This window comes from Haliotis rubra, unplaced genomic scaffold (assembly GCF_003918875.1).
Source record: "Haliotis rubra isolate DU_JTF1 unplaced genomic scaffold, ASM391887v1 Scf24, whole genome shotgun sequence".
Lineage (NCBI taxonomy): Eukaryota > Metazoa > Mollusca > Gastropoda > Lepetellida > Haliotidae > Haliotis > Haliotis rubra.
In genome coordinates, this window is record NW_025766447.1 from 2426724 (window position 1) to 2447182 (window position 20459).

At 38.8% G+C, this 20459-nt stretch overlaps 2 protein-coding genes across 5 annotated transcripts; one reads left to right on the plus strand and one right to left on the minus strand.

The window, feature by feature from the left end:
- Positions 1-292: 292 nt before the first annotated feature.
- Positions 293-7934, minus strand: LOC124278628 (probable 39S ribosomal protein L45, mitochondrial). 3 transcript variants are annotated; one of them, XR_006899137.1, is made up of 9 exons: positions 7848-7934; positions 6967-7116; positions 6294-6429; positions 4425-4489; positions 4022-4173; positions 3543-3597; positions 1486-1635; positions 821-1163; positions 293-786 (listed from the first exon to the last, which is right to left on the minus strand). XR_006899137.1 is itself a non-coding variant. In XM_046714394.1 (9 exons), the coding sequence occupies exons 1-8, from the start codon at positions 7890-7892 to the stop codon at positions 879-881; spliced, it is 1038 nt and encodes a 345-aa protein (XP_046570350.1). In that variant the 5' UTR covers positions 7893-7934; the 3' UTR covers positions 293-786; positions 855-878. The 3 variants fall into 3 exon arrangements, 2 of the variants coding, with proteins under 2 accessions (XP_046570350.1, XP_046570351.1); XM_046714394.1 differs by having other exon boundaries at positions 855-1163; XM_046714395.1 differs by having other exon boundaries at positions 293-810; positions 845-1163.
- An 880-nt stretch (positions 7935-8814) lies between these two features.
- On the plus strand, positions 8815-19666 carry LOC124278629 (basic leucine zipper and W2 domain-containing protein 1-like). 2 transcript variants are annotated; one of them, XM_046714396.1, is made up of 13 exons: positions 8815-8909; positions 10356-10423; positions 11219-11301; positions 11580-11673; positions 11993-12102; positions 12808-13009; positions 13372-13481; positions 13632-13718; positions 14634-14717; positions 15007-15072; positions 15991-16210; positions 16837-16959; positions 17499-19666. In XM_046714396.1, exons 2-13 carry the CDS (start codon positions 10363-10365, stop codon positions 17519-17521), a joined length of 1263 nt encoding a protein of 420 aa, XP_046570352.1. In that variant the 5' UTR covers positions 8815-8909; positions 10356-10362; the 3' UTR covers positions 17522-19666. The 2 variants fall into 2 exon arrangements, with proteins under 2 accessions (XP_046570352.1, XP_046570353.1); XM_046714397.1 differs by having other exon boundaries at positions 8845-8909; positions 10334-10423.
- Positions 19667-20459: the final 793 nt, after the last annotated feature.

A 20459-nucleotide genomic window follows, 5' to 3' on the forward strand; every position in this document is an offset into this window, starting at 1 on the left:
ACACCCAGTCTGCCACAGTGACACCCAGTCTACCACAGGGACACCCAGTCTACCACAGGGTCACTCAATCTACCAGTCATTGTTTTGTTCCATTAAAGGGGAGTGACAGACAGGGTGACGAGAACATCACTATTTTGAATGACCAACTGGGTATGGAAACACTGACCTTTCTCTCAGAAGCTATATCCAATTAACCACCGTCACAAATATATGACACACATTAACGTTATTAATGAGTCTTCACCATAATCAAATTTTCTTAGCTTAAAATAAGAGAACATGGAAACTCACACATTACTATTCAGCTTTATTCCAAACTTTCACACACTCTCTCAATACACTACTACACAGATGAAGCATACCCCTGTGTGTACATCAAACAGGTACAACTGGGGTGAAGCTGAGGAAATACATGACCTACACAGACTTCCAGGATCAAGGAACATTGTCAGGTTCCAGCCATGTAGAACCTAATCATCACTTCTCAGTCTGGAGCATCACTGTGTTAGTGCCAGCATTAGTGCTGAATGTTTGACTGGATACAGATTGTCTTCAAGCATGGAGGCAGGCAAGTCATCAATACTCCATTATGTCATAAAACAACAGTTGACACATGAATATGAAAACATATTTTTCTTCACAGATACGTTTATGACATTTGACTTTCCCTTGTCAGTGTGTTTCCACATTACACAGCATTCCTGATGATTGATGTCCAGTTTTGTGCCAGGGCTTCACCAGAGAAGGTTTGACCATGACAGACAGCACTCCCAGACTCTCCACCACCTTGCTCCTACTCCACTCCCAGACACCACGCTGCCCTGCTCCTACTCCTCTCCCAGACGCTCCACCACCTTCTCCGCTCCCAGTTGCCTGTCTCACGCAGCAGTCTGCACAGAGGTGCCTTTGTCCTGCTTCTCCACACTGGTAGATGAACTGGTGTCTTCCTCTAACTCCTCCAGAGGTTCAAACTTAGGTACACGATATGTCTTTATCAGTGGCTCTCTAGGGGGCATCCAGTCTGGAATTATCTTGCCGTGAACTCTCCACTGTCCATACACGTTAGCGATGTGCTTCTCAAACACCACATACTCTAAACAGTCTTTGGGAATAGTCTCACTGCCGTACATCAGACGACCAAACCGGTCATAGATAGCAAGGATCTGCAACAAAGTTCAATTAACATTCAGAACAGTGATATCTGGTACATGACACACACCACTGAATGACACCCCGAACATATCGGCTGTACATCTCAGCACTAAATAAGCCCCATAAGATATGTGGTGCCAGACAGCACAGAACAAAAACCCCTGAATACATGATATATGTTACATTGCATACACACACACACACACACACACCAACAACTATATGGCAACACACCTGACCACACTACTGCACACACACACACACACACACACACACACACACACACACACACAACACACACACACACACACACACAAAACTATGCGAACTGACCTGTTTGGTATGCATCCTCACGGTCACCTGGGCATACAGGTTGTCCTTCCCCAACACCTCTGTAGTACGGACATGAGTCACACGGGGTGGCTCGATGGACTCCACAAATCCCCAGCGAAATGTCTTGTTCTCCAAACCAAACACCATCTCCTGCAGAAACAACCACATTGACAGGATAGTATCAGTAAAGTTCTACAATAACAAGAAGAGTGTTTCTTCATCTTTGAGAGGCATTTTAGAAGTTATAAAGATAAGGAAAACCAAGTTCTACGGATGGTCACATGCTTGATAACGGTGTTAGTACCTACACCAAAACGTCGCACTCATTGCAATAAAGAAGTTGGCAATCCATAGAAATTGGTTTTCCTTCAAGAAGACTGTTGCATCATTCACCTCAACTGCAATTAAACCATGCTAATACAGGTGAATCAAAGTCATCACATTTAACAGAACATTGGTACAGTGGAAAGTTACACATTCAAGTATCCACCGATAAATGTCTGGAAAGCAGAAATTCAGGATTAATCTGGTGCGAACTCTGAGGTATTTCATGAACTGAAGCTACCTTGACTGAATGATGATGTTATTGAAACATCTGAGTGTGCTTCATCAAAACAATCACGTGACAGTATCACGGTACGTGTAAAGAGGGCATTATTTGTTAAACACTCATTGAAGTTCCTGATACCAAATTGAACTTTCATCAAACAGACATCAAAATAACATCGGGAGAGGTATGAAGGGAGATAACTGTTGGATGTACCAAGCTCTATGTTTCAAGTGTTTTATGGAAATCCTGTTTTTGTTTGTTTTGTTGGCAGCCAAACACAGCAATATTCCACTTATAACACAGCAATATTCCACTTATAACACAGTTGTCTGCAAAATATCAAACAAGACAAGTCAGACCAATGATGGACACTGTGAGCATAAATTAGATACCATGACGGGCAGTGAACCAAGTCATCAAGCATTAACAACAGATTCAGGGTTCTTCTTTTCAAATTCAAGTGAGTGAGTGAGTTTAGTTTTATGCTGCTTTTAGCAATATTTCAGGAATATCTTGTGAGGGGACACCAGAACTGGGCTTCACACATTGTACCCATGTGGGGAATTGAACCCAGGTCTTCAAGCATGACGAGCCAATCCTTTAATCACTAGGCTACCCCACTCCCCCCAAATTCAAGTCTTTTCACAGATGAATTTATAGTACTTTTACAGTAGAGTATACTAGTGTTGGGAATTGGTTCAAATCTCATAATTGATGACTGGTTCATTACTACCGATCAATCATCGAAAATAATTGGTTAGCGTTTATGAAATTTGTTAATGCACATAAAAATAAGGAAAAAAACATGAAGTTCTTTTAGGGTTTTTTTTGGCAAAATCTTTAAAGGATGGCTAGTATGTCTGGAACATAAATTTCTTGGAATCTTTAAGATAAATTCAATCATGACTTGAAACGAGATTGCAGTGCTTAGGAAATGTAACAGACAAAACCAACCATGTGAAAAATATTGTTAATGAAAACAAGTGTTCCAGAATTGTTTGTGTTTGATTATGAGAAATTATGATCGATTTCTTGGTCGTTTAGTCACTTCGACCAATCTTCGATTATTTCAATTAATCGGACCACCACTAGCGTATACAACACATAACATTATTTTTGAGACTCTGAGTTATTCAAAACAATTTGGAAATAGCCATGTATTACAGTGTAGCAGACAGCAAACAAGCAAATTAAAGAACATTGAAAGCTACGGTTCAATCTGTGGATAATTGCGGTATGGAAGCCTTGGGGTTTAAGTGTTGGCTTGTCATGCCAAGGGGCCCGTTTCATTTACCACATGGGTACAATGTGTGAAGTTCATTTCTAATTTGCCCTGTATATACATTCTGGAAAACTGCTGAAGGAAAAGTGGCTTAAAACAATACTCGCTTACTAGTCAGTGAATACAATGTTCTTGTAAAAGTTATTTGATAAAGGACAACCATTACTAAAAAGCACATCAGTGTTGGTTAACTTCTTCAGAGCAGGATACATGACTAATACCTACCACATATCCTTTCTCAGAGACAAGTTCATGGAGTCGATTCTTGTTGCCTCGTACACTGAAGCAAATAGATGAGCATTACAAGATTGGTTGGTTGGTGTGCTGTCACACTCAGCAATATTCCAGCTATATGGCGGCGGTCTGTAAGTAATTGAGTCTGGACCAGATAATCCAGTGATCAACATCATGAGCATCATTCCACGCAATTGGGATACGATGACATGTGTAAACCAAGTCAGCAAGCCTGACCACCTGATCCCGTTAGTCGCCTCTTATGACAAGCATGGGATCTTCATGGGTCAGACATTATAAGAACAGCACAACCAGGATAAATGGCAACTTGACTAAATATGACTCCCTGTGGGATGTTAAAACACATAGCGAATAATAGTCAACTAAAAGCATGATTTAAGAAAATGAGTTCTTTTTCTGTAAACTGGCACAACTGTCAACTACAACACTGGCTAAAATAATCGTCCTACTCCTCCAGACACTTCTGAGCCTCCATCAGAATGTCTTGGGCCTGCTGAGCAAAGTCCTTGGTATCAAAATCATCTTCGAACTGTCGCACTTTCCGGAGGGCCATAAACGACTTTCCTTTCTTCTCAAACTCTGTATACTTCTGTTTCACTCCCTGGCCAAAAGAAACAAACAATCCTCAAAAAATGGAAAACAAACAATCCTCTCCTTGTAACAGCATTCAAATAGGAAGTTAATGCTGATAATCATATAGAAATCTCAGAATTTCAACAAGTCTTCATCAATTGCTTTTATATTTTACCCATGAGACATTTGGAACAATATAACATTATGTCATGGAATAGTTGCATATTCTACAGATACTGTTTTAAAACATTCTCAAATGATTGATAAGGGTTCACTGACCTCAGTTGAGAGGAAGGAAGACTTGCCATCTCCTTCTGGAGGGACGAAGGGTTCAAATATGGCAGCTGCAACAACACCACCAAAATATCATCTCCTTGAGTGAGTTGAGGGGATGGGGTAGAGAGGGGAGGGGGTGTTGTCAGAAGAGAAGTTTTGTAGAACAAACCCACTGAAATATGCAGGAGCAGGTTAACAAGGATACCCCACTCAGACACAGTATTCTGACTTGGTGACTTTCAAGTTCCATCTTTTGGTATGATTTTAGCACACACCTTTCACTCTCAAGGCAGGTGCTTTAATCACCAGGGAGTCAGCTTTTATGCCAATATTAGCAATATTCCAGCAATATCACAGCTATGGACACCAGAAATGGGCTTCACACATTCAGCGTGACAACCAAACACTTGAACCAATACTTTTCCCCACTGCCCCACTTTAAACATCAGACTATGGGGTGTGGTATCCCTACATGTTAAACAGAGGTCGGTACTGTCTCATATGCCATTACTTGATAGATACTACTGAAATGATGGTGACGATCAGTGACAATAACATTCCCTCAACTTCTCTACAATCACAAACATTTGACATTTTGTCTGTTCATTGAGAAACTGATCTGTTGGCATTGACTAAAAATCAACTTCTTTATCATATGATAATTAGAGATGCATACATAAAATAGAGATTAACAAAAAAGAACATTGTAGTTAATCCCTTTCAGGCATACCATCGTGTTGTTAATCTAGAGATATATAAATCTGTTCTGTGATGTAGTACTTCACTCTTGCTTGACAAATGAATAATAACTATAGCAATATGTCGTATAATGTAGAAGATGAAATCCATAAAGTATCTTATATTTCTCATTCAGAAGTTCTCATAGAAGATTTTAATCATGTGCTTTAAACAACTGCATTAGTGATAGTGTGTTTCTCTCTTGGCGTACTGTGTGCACATGCATCACTGTTCATGCTTGATGTGAAATTTCATTTTGTCATTTGACAAATGGTTTGTAAATGTAAACCTCAATGATAGCTACATACAAATCATTAGTCCCATTATTTTTGGTCAGCAGTATAGTTTAAACTGATAACGCTCACTGAAGAGTCATACACTGTGTACTGTCACACAGGTTATTTTCAATTATGTAATGAGTTAAATATATTGTTGTTATATGTAAAATTATAAAGATTTGACGGATAATATATTTTGTCATATTTTATAAAGTAACTTCATTACAGTAAGACTGTTGAAAGAGTGTAAAGGATGCAAGATTGTGGCTGTCAACATGGATTTCGAATCTGAGACAAGGGAGGTAATCACAAGGAAAATTGAATAATACAATATTTCTCACTGAATTTGAAACAGTCTACCTCATGATACCACAGGCCCTCATGTCTTTGTGAGGATTAATGATTAAAAAAATATTGTTTTTGAGATGACCCCCGACTCGAAATGCTTCACAGTACAATACATCATGACAAGGCCGGACACTTCAGTGCACCCCACCCGACTGCTTTGCCGATCGCTATACTACCATCGCATGCAATCAATTGAAACTTAATGGACACATAACCATGGATGATTGGCCTATTGAGCACCACTCATGACACCTACCAATTCTTTATTGTAATTTCTGCAAGTCGATTGAAACCCGATTTTGACTCTCAACTAAACGATCTTGACACAAATGGCTGGCGATATATCTGTACAAAACGGGGGTGTGGTCGAAGCAAGGGGGTCATCTCAATTTTTTTTATCTATTTCATAAAATCTTTAATCCTCTCAAAGACATGAGGGCCTGTGCATGATACTGGACATAACTTGTTGGGGGCAAGTCCCAGTCATAGTGTAAGGGAGGTAACTCACATGTGCAGCTAATATTGATGGGTCTCTCTTGAAATATTCGTGGTGGTGGAATTTTGTCTTCCTTCATTTGTTTGTGCTTCTCATCAGCCGACATGTTCCGATCTTTCATCACCTTTCCATAGTCTGGCAAGTCAATCTGAATAAACAGCCATAAAAGTCAGTCATTTTCAAACAGACATATGTGCAAGGTTAATTAAAAAACAACATGTGTGTATGGTTCAATAAAAACATCAGACATATTTGCAAAGCCATTCCAACACAACAGATGTGTTTGTAAGATCGTTCCAGATCATTATCAAAAGCATGTCTGAATTTTCTAAACTTTATCTTGAGAGTTCCATGCAGTGTTTGTAAACTACATGTCATGGACATGCATGAGAGCTCCGTACAATGTGTCAGTATGTAGAACCTATCATTGACAGCGAGAGTGAGTGAGTGAGTGACTATGGTTTTACATCACTTTTAAACTTTTTAGCAGTATTCCAGCAATATCACAGCAGGGGATATGGGCTTCACAAATTGTACCCATGTGGAAAACTGAAGGCAGGTCTTCAGCGTCTCGAGCGAATGCTTTAACCTTTAGGCTACCCAACCGCCCCTGGCCAGTGAGACTGAGAGCTCAGTGCAGTGTTTCAGTGTTAGTCTCAGCGGGGCTTGGAGCAACCAGCCTCACCTTCATAACCTTCTTCCTCCGGAGTTTCCGAAACTTTGGGTTGAAGTGTTTGCTTGACGGGTATCGCACCTGTAGTACACACACGGCTGGAGCACACTGGGATATGACAGGCACAGAACATCTTGATACCACTTGACAGCTTAAGATTTTCTGAAAAGAAAACCAAACTAATATGAGTATGTGGGCTCTAAAAAGATATCAAGTCTGATACTGGAGCAGATGACATAGGCTTTTAATAGATACTGAACACTTACTACTAAAACCTAAAAATTGCATTGTGCAGAACATCTACGTAACATCAGTGCAAAACTGTAATGGTGGCAATGACACTTCTCGAAATTATAAAGACTCTAAAGATTTCTTATCCAATGATTCAAGGGAAAATGTTTCTGGATAACCTGTCCTGACAAATAACTCTACGAAACGACGAGCCATTAGAGATCAGTGAAGCGATCCAACATGTTTTTTTACATATATCAATTTCTTATCATACTATTATTGGGCAGCAGGTGGCGAATGAGTTAAAGGTGCGTAACCCTGAGGATCCTTTTATCCTTTTTAAGGGGTGACCTTCCCAAAGCTCAAACTACGAAAAGCGCACGCTGGGCCATTGAAGCGTGGGTTAGAGATCAATAGCAGTATGTAGTTGGATAATATGAAGTCTTGTCACCAGTGGAATATACACCGGTAATAGTTTCAACCGAAAAGAAAAGGAACGTGCAACAAGTGCAAGAAAACAGGGGTATCTCTACCCATGCTCGCGGCGAGCTGCTCAAGAAATACACGTTTAACAAACAAATAGGAAAGAGAAAGACACTGATCACAGAACAAAAGCAACACGCTGTAATCATCATAACAAATAGTACACAGATGTCATTGACCTGATGACAGCCGATACGCACGAGTCGGCTTATGTGCGCGGCCATTTTGCGGGGTCAACTACGCGTCACGTGACTAGCCAGCCCCAGTGGCCGTGATACATTTACCCTAAGAACGAACTTCTATGTCATCGACTGAATGTCATACATTTACTTTCATATTAAATGTCCATTTCTTTCCTTACATTTTCAGAGAAACAAATCCGTCATACAGCCTTGTGTTACATTGCCACCTCGATGCAAGTCGAGTAGCCTAACTATCATTGTTCACGATGCAGTATGTATAAATACGTTTCTCGGACTAATTTTGAAGTTAAGCAATGGTTATTCTGTGAAAGAAGTAAACGTGTGTTCATACCTATCTACCTATCCACCTACCTATAAACACACAACCACTTCTTAACTACCTTTTTGACCGAACGTAGAATGTGGGTAACTTGATACTTTTGTGTATACATGTTTCAGTTATAAAAGGTAACCTATAATGTGAGGTGTTGATCACTGATCAGTATATCACTCACTGGTTTGCCTGACCCAGGCTTGATTATACATGTATACAGGCCGTACAGGAATATTCCCGACTGCAGCGTCAAACGGCAATTTCATGAAGCATAAATGTTTGTTTTTTTCCAAATCTGTCACCCTGACCTTCAGTACAACTACTGAAACCTCTCAAGCATATTCAAAATGTGGCCTGAAACATTACATAAAACCTTGCGAACGAATGACTCAACTTTGATCAATCATCATAAATCAATATGACATATTTACTTGTAGATGATATTAATATATTTTCCGATTGTTTGTTTAGTTTAACATTTGCGCTATTTTAGATCTACAAACAAAACAATAACCTTCGTTTTCTTTGAACAATGGTGTGTGAGAGGTACGAGAGTTGTGCAGCGCTTTCATTTAATTCATCAGGATGTTATGCATCGATATTACGGTAGGTGATAAGTTGTCGGGGGGTAGCATCTGTGGCACCGATTCATCACGAGAACTTGCGCGACGCTGCGAGATTTGCCCTTAAACCGATTTTTGTCCAAAGGAAAGGCTGTATTGAACGTAAGGAGACTTTCAGTTATCAGTTATGGGTTTATTGTACGATTAATTCACACAAATTTATGTGAGACGTTTAGTATATCGACTGTAGTGTAAGATGAATGTGTTTGATTTGTTACATAAGCTTCCTGAATGCGAACATTACTCAACTTGATGCAATGTGCGTGGTTTCGCGTCATGGCTGCTGGTCCGTAGCCATGTTGTGACTGGAAAGGCAAGAGGTAGAATGTGTTTTAGCGAACCGAGGTCAACGTTTCTTGTAAACATTCACAGTGTGATCGCGATTATTCTGTTAATAATGTTACTTCACTTTGAATCATGTTCTCATTAGTTAATTGGCATGGACATATTTAAACTTTTCTGTCTTTTTTTATGGAAGTTACTGAAAAGAATTAAATTTTTATTACGAAAATAGAACGTTTTTACATATGTGGATGGGATGTTAGAGAGCCTCCACGTTTTTAATTCATATTTTGTTACGAACCAATAGAGATTTTGACAGTCACTGGAAATATTTGAAATGTCAAACTGTGAGATTTGACCTCGCAGCTCAGGTATCAGTCATCACTTGTATATCACTTAACCCAGTGAAAGACGTGAATGGATAATTAGTTTTTGAGATGACAGTAAGACACAAATAGTGATTGTTGACCTTTGTTATTGATCATGTTACCATGAACTATTCCAAACTACAGGATATAAATTGCTGATGAAGCATTATTTTCAAAGAGACAATAACAACATGTTAATCACTTTTTTCCATTTGTAAGTACACACGATTTGTAAGATTACTTTAGACATGTTAAAGCTAAAAGGCATTTTAAGTAAATCATGTGCAGTCTGTTTTTGAGTGTAGAACCTTGGAAGGGGTGTGTATGATAACAAAATGTCACTGCCTTTGTGATGTTTAACATCATTAACCAGTCATGGGGTCAGCATGGTCAAGTTAATTAGGCCATAGCAAACAGCTAATGCTGTCAAGGCAGTTTGTCTCGGCTGTCACTACCAACAGTCTAATTGAAGGGGGTATCATTTGTCATGTTTGGAGTTTTTTACATTCAGGGGAATCTTTATATTGCATTGAGTGCTATGAATACACAATGCCATTTGGGTGTGTTATTTGTGAAATATGTCACTAGTGCAAATCCCTATATCATGTATACAGCAATGATTGCTTAAGCCTTAATTAAAAATACCAATTTACATTTTCATTTGTTTTACAAATACTAATGTACTGAAGACAAAGAAAATTATGAATATGGAAATCCCAGTAAATTGTTTAAATGTGAACTATTTTGGCTGAAGTTAAAACCACCATGTTCACTATTGCCGCATGATATTGATAATAAACTCTGATTTATTCCAACAGTTCTTGATAGGCATGTCTTTGGTTGCTCCTTTTCTAATTTCTGATTATGTTTTAACAGGAAATTATCGGTGTATTTGCAGAAGTTTTATGACTACTAAGGCAGAAAAACCAACACTATCAGGCACCCGTCTGAAAACCCGGAAAAGGGGTAAGGAATTGCCTTTGATCATCACCATTATTTTGTAATTCAAGATCCAGAATTATAATCATAGTAAACCAGATACTATGTCTCTGTCAAAACCCTTCAGACTTTTAACATTTCAGTATATTTTAGTGTTGATATATGGACTATTAATGACAGGGCTTCCTAGACAGGACAAAATTTTACGTGACAAGGCTTTTGTCTAGTTACTAAAGTCAGTCTTAGTAATTGTTTTTGATGTTGGTGACAAACAATGCTTAAATTCCTGTGTAGTAAAACATTTTATGTAGAGCTATTAATTATAAGGCAATAGCATATATGCAGGGGGCGAATGCTATTGGAAAATTGGATTGAACACAGCATTTGGGGTTAAATATTTGTTATTTCCAGTACTTCTGGTTTGTTCAGTTAAGAGCACTTGTCACGCTGAACTCTTCCCATTTCCTTGCCATATCTTTCTTTATGTATACTATAGGCGAAGAAACTTCTGTGAAACTGTTTATTGGCATTATGATCTTAAAACTTCATATCCCATAATATGCAGACATAACTTTGAACAGTATCAGGAGCATGTGTGGTGACCGTGATGAGATAGCTTGTCCCAGTTTCTTAAAGTCTCTCTACCCAGGGTTTTAAGCAGTGGTAACCTTTAACCCCTGATATTGCTTTTGCATGTGTGATCATATGGTGTGTACACTTTCCAAAGTGGAAACAATAATGAAAGCAGAAGATAGCCATTTTGTACATCATGCAGATTTATAATGTCACCAAAAGTTTTATACGAACATTGTTGTTCATCAGATGAAAAAGAAAAGTACGACCCTGCGGCTTTTCGAGACACCATTATCCAAGGGCTTGATGAGACTGAAGGAGATTTAGAAAAGGTGAGCATGAAGCAGACAAGCTGTTACTGTTAGATGAATACATGACTCTCCATTGTGTTCTTAGGTAGTTAACTTAAATGTGTTAGGTTATTGTCATCTCCATCCTGCAGCTTGTAATGTATAACCAGTAATTTATGAGGTTTGTGGGTATGAGTTTGAGGACTTTATAGCCATTATTTGTAACATATGACATAGTTTCATCTTGTTCATGTGTGTCTAGGAGTCTTGTCACTGATGTCAGAACACCCATCTACTAGTACTACATCTTTTCATTCTAGGTTTCTAAGTTTCTTGACATTTCGGGCTCCCGACTCAACTATCGCCGCTACGCTGATGTGCTTTTTGATATTCTCTTTGCTGGTGGACAATTAGGTAAATTTCCTTTAAATAATGTATGACAGTGGTTAATAATTGTGAACATTGGTGGTTATAATTTCTCTCATTTTTTGTTTATTTTGACAGTCTTAAATTATGTAGGTCTTGTGTCTTCACACGTCAAACACGTTTGTGTTGGGGCTGAAGTCTGTAATTTGAAGAAAATACAAATTCGCCGTGAATGGTGGAAATTTTGTATCACAAAATATCATCCCTTGATATTGTCTTTTTCTTTACTCATTGAGACATGCCATGTTGGATGACTGTCAAGTTATTGCATACATGTGTAAAGAATTTGCTTCCTTACATTTCACAGCTCCAGGTGGATTTGTCGTGCAAGATCCTGACCCAGAAAAGCCATCCCGCACCAATGTTTGCGTGTTTTCCACTGAAGAAAACGTTGAAAAGCAGAAGAGCTTCTATGAGGTCTGTAATGGCATGATATTTATCGTTGTGAATGTTTGTCCACCAGTAGCACCTTGCATTAATGACTTGTTAAAATAAACCATGCAGTGATGTGCCAAGATTATACACATCTAATTTCACTGAGTTTTTCATATCACCATGAAGTCCTGAGTCAAGAGCATGAAATTCCCAAAAGCAACTTTGTTGCCAAGGTCTGTTTCCTGTGTATGGTTATAAACTGCCTCTGTAAGAATAGGAATACACGATTCTTTTATTTCCCTTTACCTGCTGAGTTCACTTTGTAGAAGTAATGTTGAAGCATGAAAAAATGTTTGAAATACTGTCATGATTACCTGTAGTTTTCGACCGCCTCCGTGGTGTAGTGGTTAGAACGTCCGCCTGGAGAGCGGAAAGTCGCGGGTTCGATCCCTGACCACGTCATACCAAAAAGACGATAAAATATGGTACTTGTTGGTCCCTGCCTGGCGCTCGGCATTAATGGGTACAACAAGGACTGGTTGGCTTGGAGTCAGTATAATGTGTCTGAGTGGGGTATTCATGCTTCACTGCAGCATGGTATATCAGTGGGCTAGCACTGTAAAACCAGCTTCATTCTTGGCTAGTACAAGCAGCCACACATACACACGCATGCACGCATCATGAGTGAAATATTCTCAAGCAGGACGTAAAAACCCAATTTCTTCTCACCTCACCTGTGGTTTTCAGGTGTTCTACAAGCTGATTCGTCGCTACAAGTACCTGGAGAAAGCTTTTGAAGACAGTTTGAAGAAGATCCTTGTGTTCTTGAAAGGCTTCAGTGAGGATGAACGTCGCAAGCTGGCAATCATCACCAGCCTCCTGCTGGCAAATGGGCTGTGCACTGCACGCGTCCTTGCCAGCCTCTTCGAGGACCACTTGGTCAAGGAGGGTATGTAGTCAGGATCAGACACCCGTGTTGTTTGCCCTCACATGAATTGCCAGTATGGTCATGTTTCAATTGATGTTATGACTTTGTAGTGACTGCTGTGTATTTGTATTTTACTGAAAACTGATTAAAAGTATGGTTTTAATGCTTAATTTTACCTATTTTATGCACTGTTAAAATCTTTGGGAAAATTCCCACTTTTGAACTTTTTCATTTTCCCTCTCTGTTGTACCCAATGTTCCTGAAAAGGGTACTCTTTTTGTAATCCTAGATTATCATAATATATAGATAATTTTGGTTACAGTATCGTTAGACATGCATTATGGATGCCATTTCAAGATATCTATTTTCATGCGCTGTTTCAGGTCTCTCTTTGGAATTCTCCACGGTAATGTTTAAAACATGGCTCGGAGAACGAGATTTGAGTTCAGTGTTCTCAACACTGAAGAAATCCCAGATTGACACACGTTTGATGGTAGGTATTGCATACTTGTCTTCAAGAACTGTTGCAAAATACATGTAATTTGACTTAATCTAATAAGTGAAAATACAAGAGGGATCTGTATCACACTGTCAGTGGTGTATGTGTGACAGTTCTTAGCAGTGTTTTTTTCACTTGTTCTAGGAACTGTTTCCCATCAATAAGAGGAATCAAGATGTCTTCTCGGCATATTTCCGGAATGCTGACCTTGCAGTTATTGCCGATATGCAGGTATGTTCTTACATTACTTCATCCATGTAACACTGTAACACCCATTCTATTGCAGTGTCTGTCTGGAGAAACATTCTTAGACTAAAAGGAAATGTGATATGAATTTAATCCTAAAGTGTTAATTTAACGGGGTATATAGCGTTCATTCTGTCCGTCCGTCCGTCCGTCCCGAAACTTTGTCCGGAGCATATCTCTTAAAGTTTACATGCTAGGTTCACCAAACTTCACACACATGTTAATCATTACCCATTGATGTGCCTTTTGCTATTTTAAAGTTTTTTCAGAATTTTGTTTTTTTGCTGTTTCCATGGAAACACGACTTAGTGCCAAATGTGTTTGATGGTTTTGTCCGGAGCATATCTCTTAAAGTTTACATGCTAGGTTCACCAAACTTCACACACATGTTAATCATTACCCATTGATGTGCCTTTTGCTATTTTAAAGTTTTTCAGAATTTGTTTTGTTGTTGTTTCCATGGAAACATGACTTGGTGCAAAATGTGTTTGATGGTTACCTGGCCACAGCATATCATCAAAACTATACATGCTAGGTTCACCAAACTTAATACACAAGTTAATCATGACCCACAGATATGCCATGTGCTAAAAATAACAATCTTCATCTACGTCCACTTCATTGTGTGCAACAAGTTCAATTGTATGTCAGGTTTCCACGGAAAACACAAAAAAATAATGTTTCCATAAATTATTACTGTAATCAGTACATGGCAAAACTATTATCTAACATGTATATAAAGTTTAGTAGAGTCAAGGAGAAAGTCTTGTGAGCTGCTGATCCTTGTCACATTATATATATCAATATCAGTCATTTCCATGTCCCAAAGTGGGAAGCGGGGGTATGTGAGCTGTGCTCACTTCTACACTTGTTTAACTCATTATTTGATTTATTGTACAGGTAAAGCAGGAAGCTGTAGAGACCAAGAAGAAACTCCAACAGGAGATGAATGATATGATCCACGAACAGCAGCCAGCAGCTGAGGTAGGTCAAACTTGAACTAAGCCAAACAAGTACTGACTAAACCAAACAAGTAGCAGTTAAAAAAAATGTGGCGGATGATCCAACAAATGGAATCACAAGTTTCTTGATCCCAAATCTTTGCAACCCATTGAAATGTTTAGTATATGTGAAGAGTGGTTAATTTAATAAAATACTGGGGACGCAGATCATCACTCATTAATTTCAACTGTTGTTGATATGGGGTCTAGTTCTCTGAATGGCGATGTCTTAAGTTCTTAAATGGCTTTTTATGCTTCTCAAATTGTTACAGATTAGGGCCTACGTCCTTGAAGAGATGCAGAAGAATGGTATCCCAGAGCATGAGGTAGTCATCCTGGTAAGTATGCTTAACGTGTTGCTGTTTGGGTATCACTTGGTTAAGCCTGTTAGTTATGGCCTGTGAAAAACAGGAAAATAGGTCATTACAGGCTGCACTGTCTATTGGGTACGTCAGTGATTGGATGATCCCCTGACCTCTTACCTGAAGATGTTAAGATGTTCTTTGTATCTGTCTCTCCACTTTAACAGGACCACTAAATGGTGGAAAGTGTTGTCAGACAAGCTGATTTAGATTATTGTGCGTCATTAGACATTTCTCATTTTATCTTTGTTTTTTTGGCTGAATTAACTATTGCTATTAACAGGCTACCAAATTAGGGCTGTAACTGTGCATACTGCAGCATAAGTTAACTGGTCCAGCATCTTGGAATTTATGGATGGTGGTTGGCATCTTCACAGTTACAGTGAATCTAATTCTCTGTATGATTTCCCTCAGTATATGTAAATGTCTTTGTATTTGACAAGTTTGCATGCTACCAGGGTTTTACATGACGCGTGATTCCTGCATATTTGATGCAACAATTTTGTAAACGACTCTCAAAATATTATCATAAGAGTCAAGCTTGACGCAAGTTTTATGGGTGGCCCTCACAATTCAGTTCAATAAAATCGATTTGATAAGCAAAAAAAGACATTGTTCGAAGTTTGACTTTCACAGAGCTGTCAGATTGTTCCAGAGTACTCAGAGGAGACAGTATTCCTGGCTGTTTGAATTGAACAATGCTGTAGTTTCATTTGGTGGTGTGACATACACAGTTGCATACTGAGAATGATTAACATAAAAATATCATGACTCCCAAATATTGAAAATGACTCCCAAAAATAAATATTGTGAGTCACGATGACTCCCATTTTTAAAAGTCTGTGTAAAACCCTGCGCTACTAGTTTGTCTATGTTTCTGTGTTATACCTCCAGGTATGGATCATTGTGATGGGCTCTGTTGAGTGGAACAAGAAGGATGAGCTGGTCACAGAGCAGGCCCTGAAACACCTGGCCACATACTCTCCTCTCCTGGCTGCAGTATCCAAGTCGGGCAAATCACAGCTGGCACTTATTCTCAGGATCCAGGAATACTGCTACGAAAACATGAACTTCATGAAATCCTTCCAGAAGATTGTTGTCCTCTTGTACGATAGTAAGTTCTTGAAGTTTTACCCCCAGCCAGTGTCATGATGGTTTTGTTCACTGGATCACAGATCACCTCAATCTTCTTTCATTAAGAATGGATAAATTAACACTTTCTTGGTCAAGATACACGCAAAATATTTCGTGATAGCTGAAGTGCATTTAGGAAGTCTGAAAATATATGATACTCAATTTAATAGTCAGTTTTGACCCATAGATGATTCTGTGTATCTGAGGACTTTGGAGTAATTACTCTTCTTTAGTCTTCAGTCTTTCTGTTGATTGTACACTGGTGAATTGAAGGTTGATCTGTATTGATTGATACAAGGGGCTTTAGGGTAGCCTATTTGTTAAAGCATTTGCTTGTCATGCCGTGTGAAGACCATTTCTGGTGTCCCCTGTTGTGATATTTCTGGAATAATGCAACTCGCTCACTCAGTATTGATGCAAATGGCTTCAAGTTATCTTCAGGTACTTGTTTTATGACTGACCAGATAAAGACTCCTGGTTTTTTTTCCTTCTGACAGGAAATAAGATCCAATATAAGAAATAAATTTGCCTTTTGTAGTTTTTGTTGGTAGAGCTGATGTTCCTGCTTGAGACTGTGTATCAGCATAAAATATCATTTCATTGCAGAGGAAGTACTCAGTGAAGATGTTATCCAGAAGTGGTACAAGGGAGGCCACTCTTCCAAGGGCAAGAGCACCTTCCTTGAGCAGATGAAGAAGTTTGTAGAATGGCTTGAGAACGCAGAAGAAGGTAGGGTCTCGTTGCTTGGAAAAATTAGGCTGAGTATGTACACTTGAGTAATATGGTACATCAGCTTGATGTTAAATGTGTTATTCTGTGTGTGTTATTTTTAGTCTTAATTGTTATACAATGTATAGGGATATAATGACGCACTTTGAAGCAGAACAATTCACTGTGCTGTCGGTAAGCACTTCAGTGTCAGTAAGCAGTGAGAGGATGGGCTGGTCTTTAAGTTAGGGCTGGGTCATTCAGCACCAGCTTTCTTCTTTTTGGTTTCATGAAAATGGCATTTTCAATAAACATTAGTTGCTTATGAATGTTTTCAGAATTAATATTGTCACTGGTAATATGTCAAGGACTAGTGAGGGAAGACGGGTATGTTCTCAAACTGAAAACTTGGGTTTGATTTCCCTTTTTATATAAACTATTCAGCCTATTTCTGGTGTCCCGAGCTGTGATTCTGCTGGTATATTGCTTGTAGAGCTATGTAGAACCATACTTGCCCACTCTGAGACTAGAGATTTAGCTGATATGTTTTGCCTTTCCAGAATCTGATGAGGAGGATGATTAATGCTGAATACAAGCATGATGGATACAAGGACAGATCTGCAGCTATGCACCAGGGATCTCTTGCTTTGATTCAAGTCTACCATTACTGCATGTTGATGCAGTGATGTTGTACACTGGACTCTGCCTGCTTTGACAAGGTTCCCAGCAGTCGTGCTACAGTCCTTCACTTCCTCACTATCGGCGTGTTCCCTGTTAGTACTGGTCCAAATCAGTCTGATTCAGTCTTCAAACATGTATGACCTATATAAATTGGAGAAATGTTGACATTTTGATATTTCACTGGACAGTTGCTGAATAAAGAACAAGTGGAAATATCCTGACTTTACGCAGTTCTTGTTTCGCTCTATATGTACATGTGTTATTGCCATGGCAACAGGTCATCAGAGAACATCCATGGGTTTGTGGAGAAGGATCCTTCTTCACCCAACTCTCCATCATGATCATGAATTTGGTCTTTCTCATGTATCTTGTTATGGTGGCTTTTATCATAGATGACTTTCTGATTTGTTGCAGACTGTCTTTTCAGTCCACTATTCAGTTCATGCTTTGCATCTTTAGAGAGATTGTCAAATGTTTGCCCTGTGCCGACCAGTGTCCACTAGTAATAGGTTTTGATAAATCTTTTTACTATATTAACTTGTTACATGTCTGACTATTTTTAATGAAATAACTACTGGAAAGTCTGATTCTGTACGTATAGTTTTTGTTGCAAGACTTGTGTACTGAAATGTTTTCAACATGACAAAAGGAAATGTGTTACTGAAGAATGTCTGCCTCAACATGGAATAAGACTGCAATAATATTTGATCAGTGTATTTTATCTTGCCAAAGATTGTCAGTTTTCTGAATTCTTCATGACTTGAAATACTTGTACATGTCTATGGCCAGTGTAATCTCTTTAGGGTGTTGATGATCATTGCATATACTCAAACAATTGTCAGTGTAAAATACCTCTGCTGCACGTTCTGGGTATAAAATGAACGCAAATATATTGTTTATGGTGGTGTTCACTCTTCACAGCAGATATATTACAAAGTTCTGAACTCCAGTTGTTAGCAGATGTAAATATTTGCCCTATTAGGGAGGTGTATGATTCTGTGCCTGGAACGTGTAGATGGCCGTGTTATCATTTCATTAAGTTAGTATATTTTTGTAAGGTCATCCACCCAACCATGGGCCCAGTAATGACTCGACTCAAGCAGCAACTCTGTGGCCTTCGAAACTTGTTACAAACTTTCGAAATATCGAAAGGAAAAAAAGTTACTCATCATTGGTGATATTGTTCGTGAACCATCAGTTGTCTATTTGTGACATGTTTTGTTTCATGTGTTAATTCAGTGGAGTTTGACGTTCATCACACGAGGAATGTGTAAATAAACATTATGAAAACATCTTATTCAGAGCTCATATTCAGACATTGGAAACATTGCCAGGTCATGTTAGAGATATATTGCCACATACCGATACGCCCAACATTGCATCTCTTGTCCCATCACATCACCATGTCCGAGCCGGTGTCAAAGCTAGCATGTAAAACACGGCATATATAAAGTGCAGCAATTCATTAGTTACTGAAACCTTCAGAATGCAAAGTCTAGTCAAGTCATTTCTGTGTTACAAACATAACATTTCCCAGCTTGATAGTAGCTGTGAATTAAAACAACATTGCTAGACCCTTTTCTTAATGTTTCAGTGACTTGTGTTAAGTTTTGGTGGCGGCCATTTTATCCTCCATGTGACGTCATCCTTTGATTCGGTGCCGACTCCCTGGCTCATACTTAACTGTCCGATCTGTTTTCTTTGTGATTGACGCTTACATCAAAATCATATAGTACTCAGTTATATGGTTGTATCACATGAAGTGTTTGTATGTTAAATAGTCACAATATTAGCTATTATACCCTGTGTTACAATATTTAACCATTCTTTTTGTTATGCAAACCCTCAGTTTTGAGGGTTTTGTGCACTGCCTGCACCCTTCATCCAATAAGTACACTGACTGTTGACCACTTGAGTATATATTTTGAAATCGTAACATGCCCGGAAAACAACTCCAGATGGGAAGATCATGTGACTTGGTCAGAGGCACTGTGGTACATAGTTGTTCTTTTTGTAAGAATTATGAAAATTTGTGAATAAAAATTATTAAAAATAGTTCTTTGGTTAATAATTATGTAAGCAACTTGTTAACCCACACGTTTGTGGTGATAAAAAGAAACTACAGATGTGGATTGAATCACAAGAAATAAAGCATTTGTATGAATACCAGCAACGTGTTTTGTATAAGGTTTTCTGTTTGCAAGTTAAAGCCCTGTTGGAATACACAGGGCTCAGTGTCCAGCGAAAGCTGAACGTTCTCGTGTATTATTTGTAAATGGATCATTCAGCTGCTGCAGTAAAACGTGACCTTTATCCAGAAAATACAAGTAGTGCATGCTACTCAAATTTGATAAAATGAATGTCAAGTGAGATACGTCAAACTGATTGGTTGGAGATGCTGTAGTGATAATGTGATTTATCCTAAGCTCTATTGCTTAAACGAAAGTAAACGTATGTCGTCTCCTAACTGTCGTAAAAGTGCGCGCTCCCGGTGTCCTTATCAAGAATTCTGTTCAGATTTACGTGCGAGTGACCTCACGAAACATTGTCAATTTTGGAGAGAGGGGAAGCCTATGTCCTACAAAGATTAGTCCCTTTCCCTTGAAACATCCGTTGTTTAATTATAAAATATGAACTAGATGTTGCGATATTTGGAGATTCTGTAACCATGCACGCACGCTCTCGTGCTTACTTTTTGGTCATGGTACACGGAATGTAATCTCAGTTGAATACCAGAACCCCAAAACATTAAGTTATATTTATTCCCCATCTGGATTCCCTAAATAAACACCCTTAAATCGCGTGCTGTATATAACATTGTCGGGCAATGCGGAAGGCGA

Coding starts and splice junctions, on each gene's coding strand:
- LOC124278628 (XM_046714394.1), bottom strand. CDS start 7,892: ATGGCCGCGCACATAAGCCGACTCGTGCGTATCGGCTGTCATCAG. Junction 3,598..4,021: donor GCTCAGAAGTGTCTGGAGGA/GTAGGACGATTA, acceptor TATTTGCTTCAG/TGTACGAGGCAACAAGAATC. Junction 1,636..3,542: donor TCTCTGAGAAAGGATATGTG/GTAGGTATTAGT, acceptor TTGTTTCTGCAG/GAGATGGTGTTTGGTTTGGA.
- LOC124278629 (XM_046714396.1), top strand. CDS start 10,363: ATGACTACTAAGGCAGAAAAACCAACACTATCAGGCACCCGTCTGAAA. Junction 10,424..11,218: donor TCTGAAAACCCGGAAAAGGG/GTAAGGAATTGC, acceptor GTTGTTCATCAG/ATGAAAAAGAAAAGTACGAC. Junction 15,073..15,990: donor AGCATGAGGTAGTCATCCTG/GTAAGTATGCTT, acceptor TTATACCTCCAG/GTATGGATCATTGTGATGGG.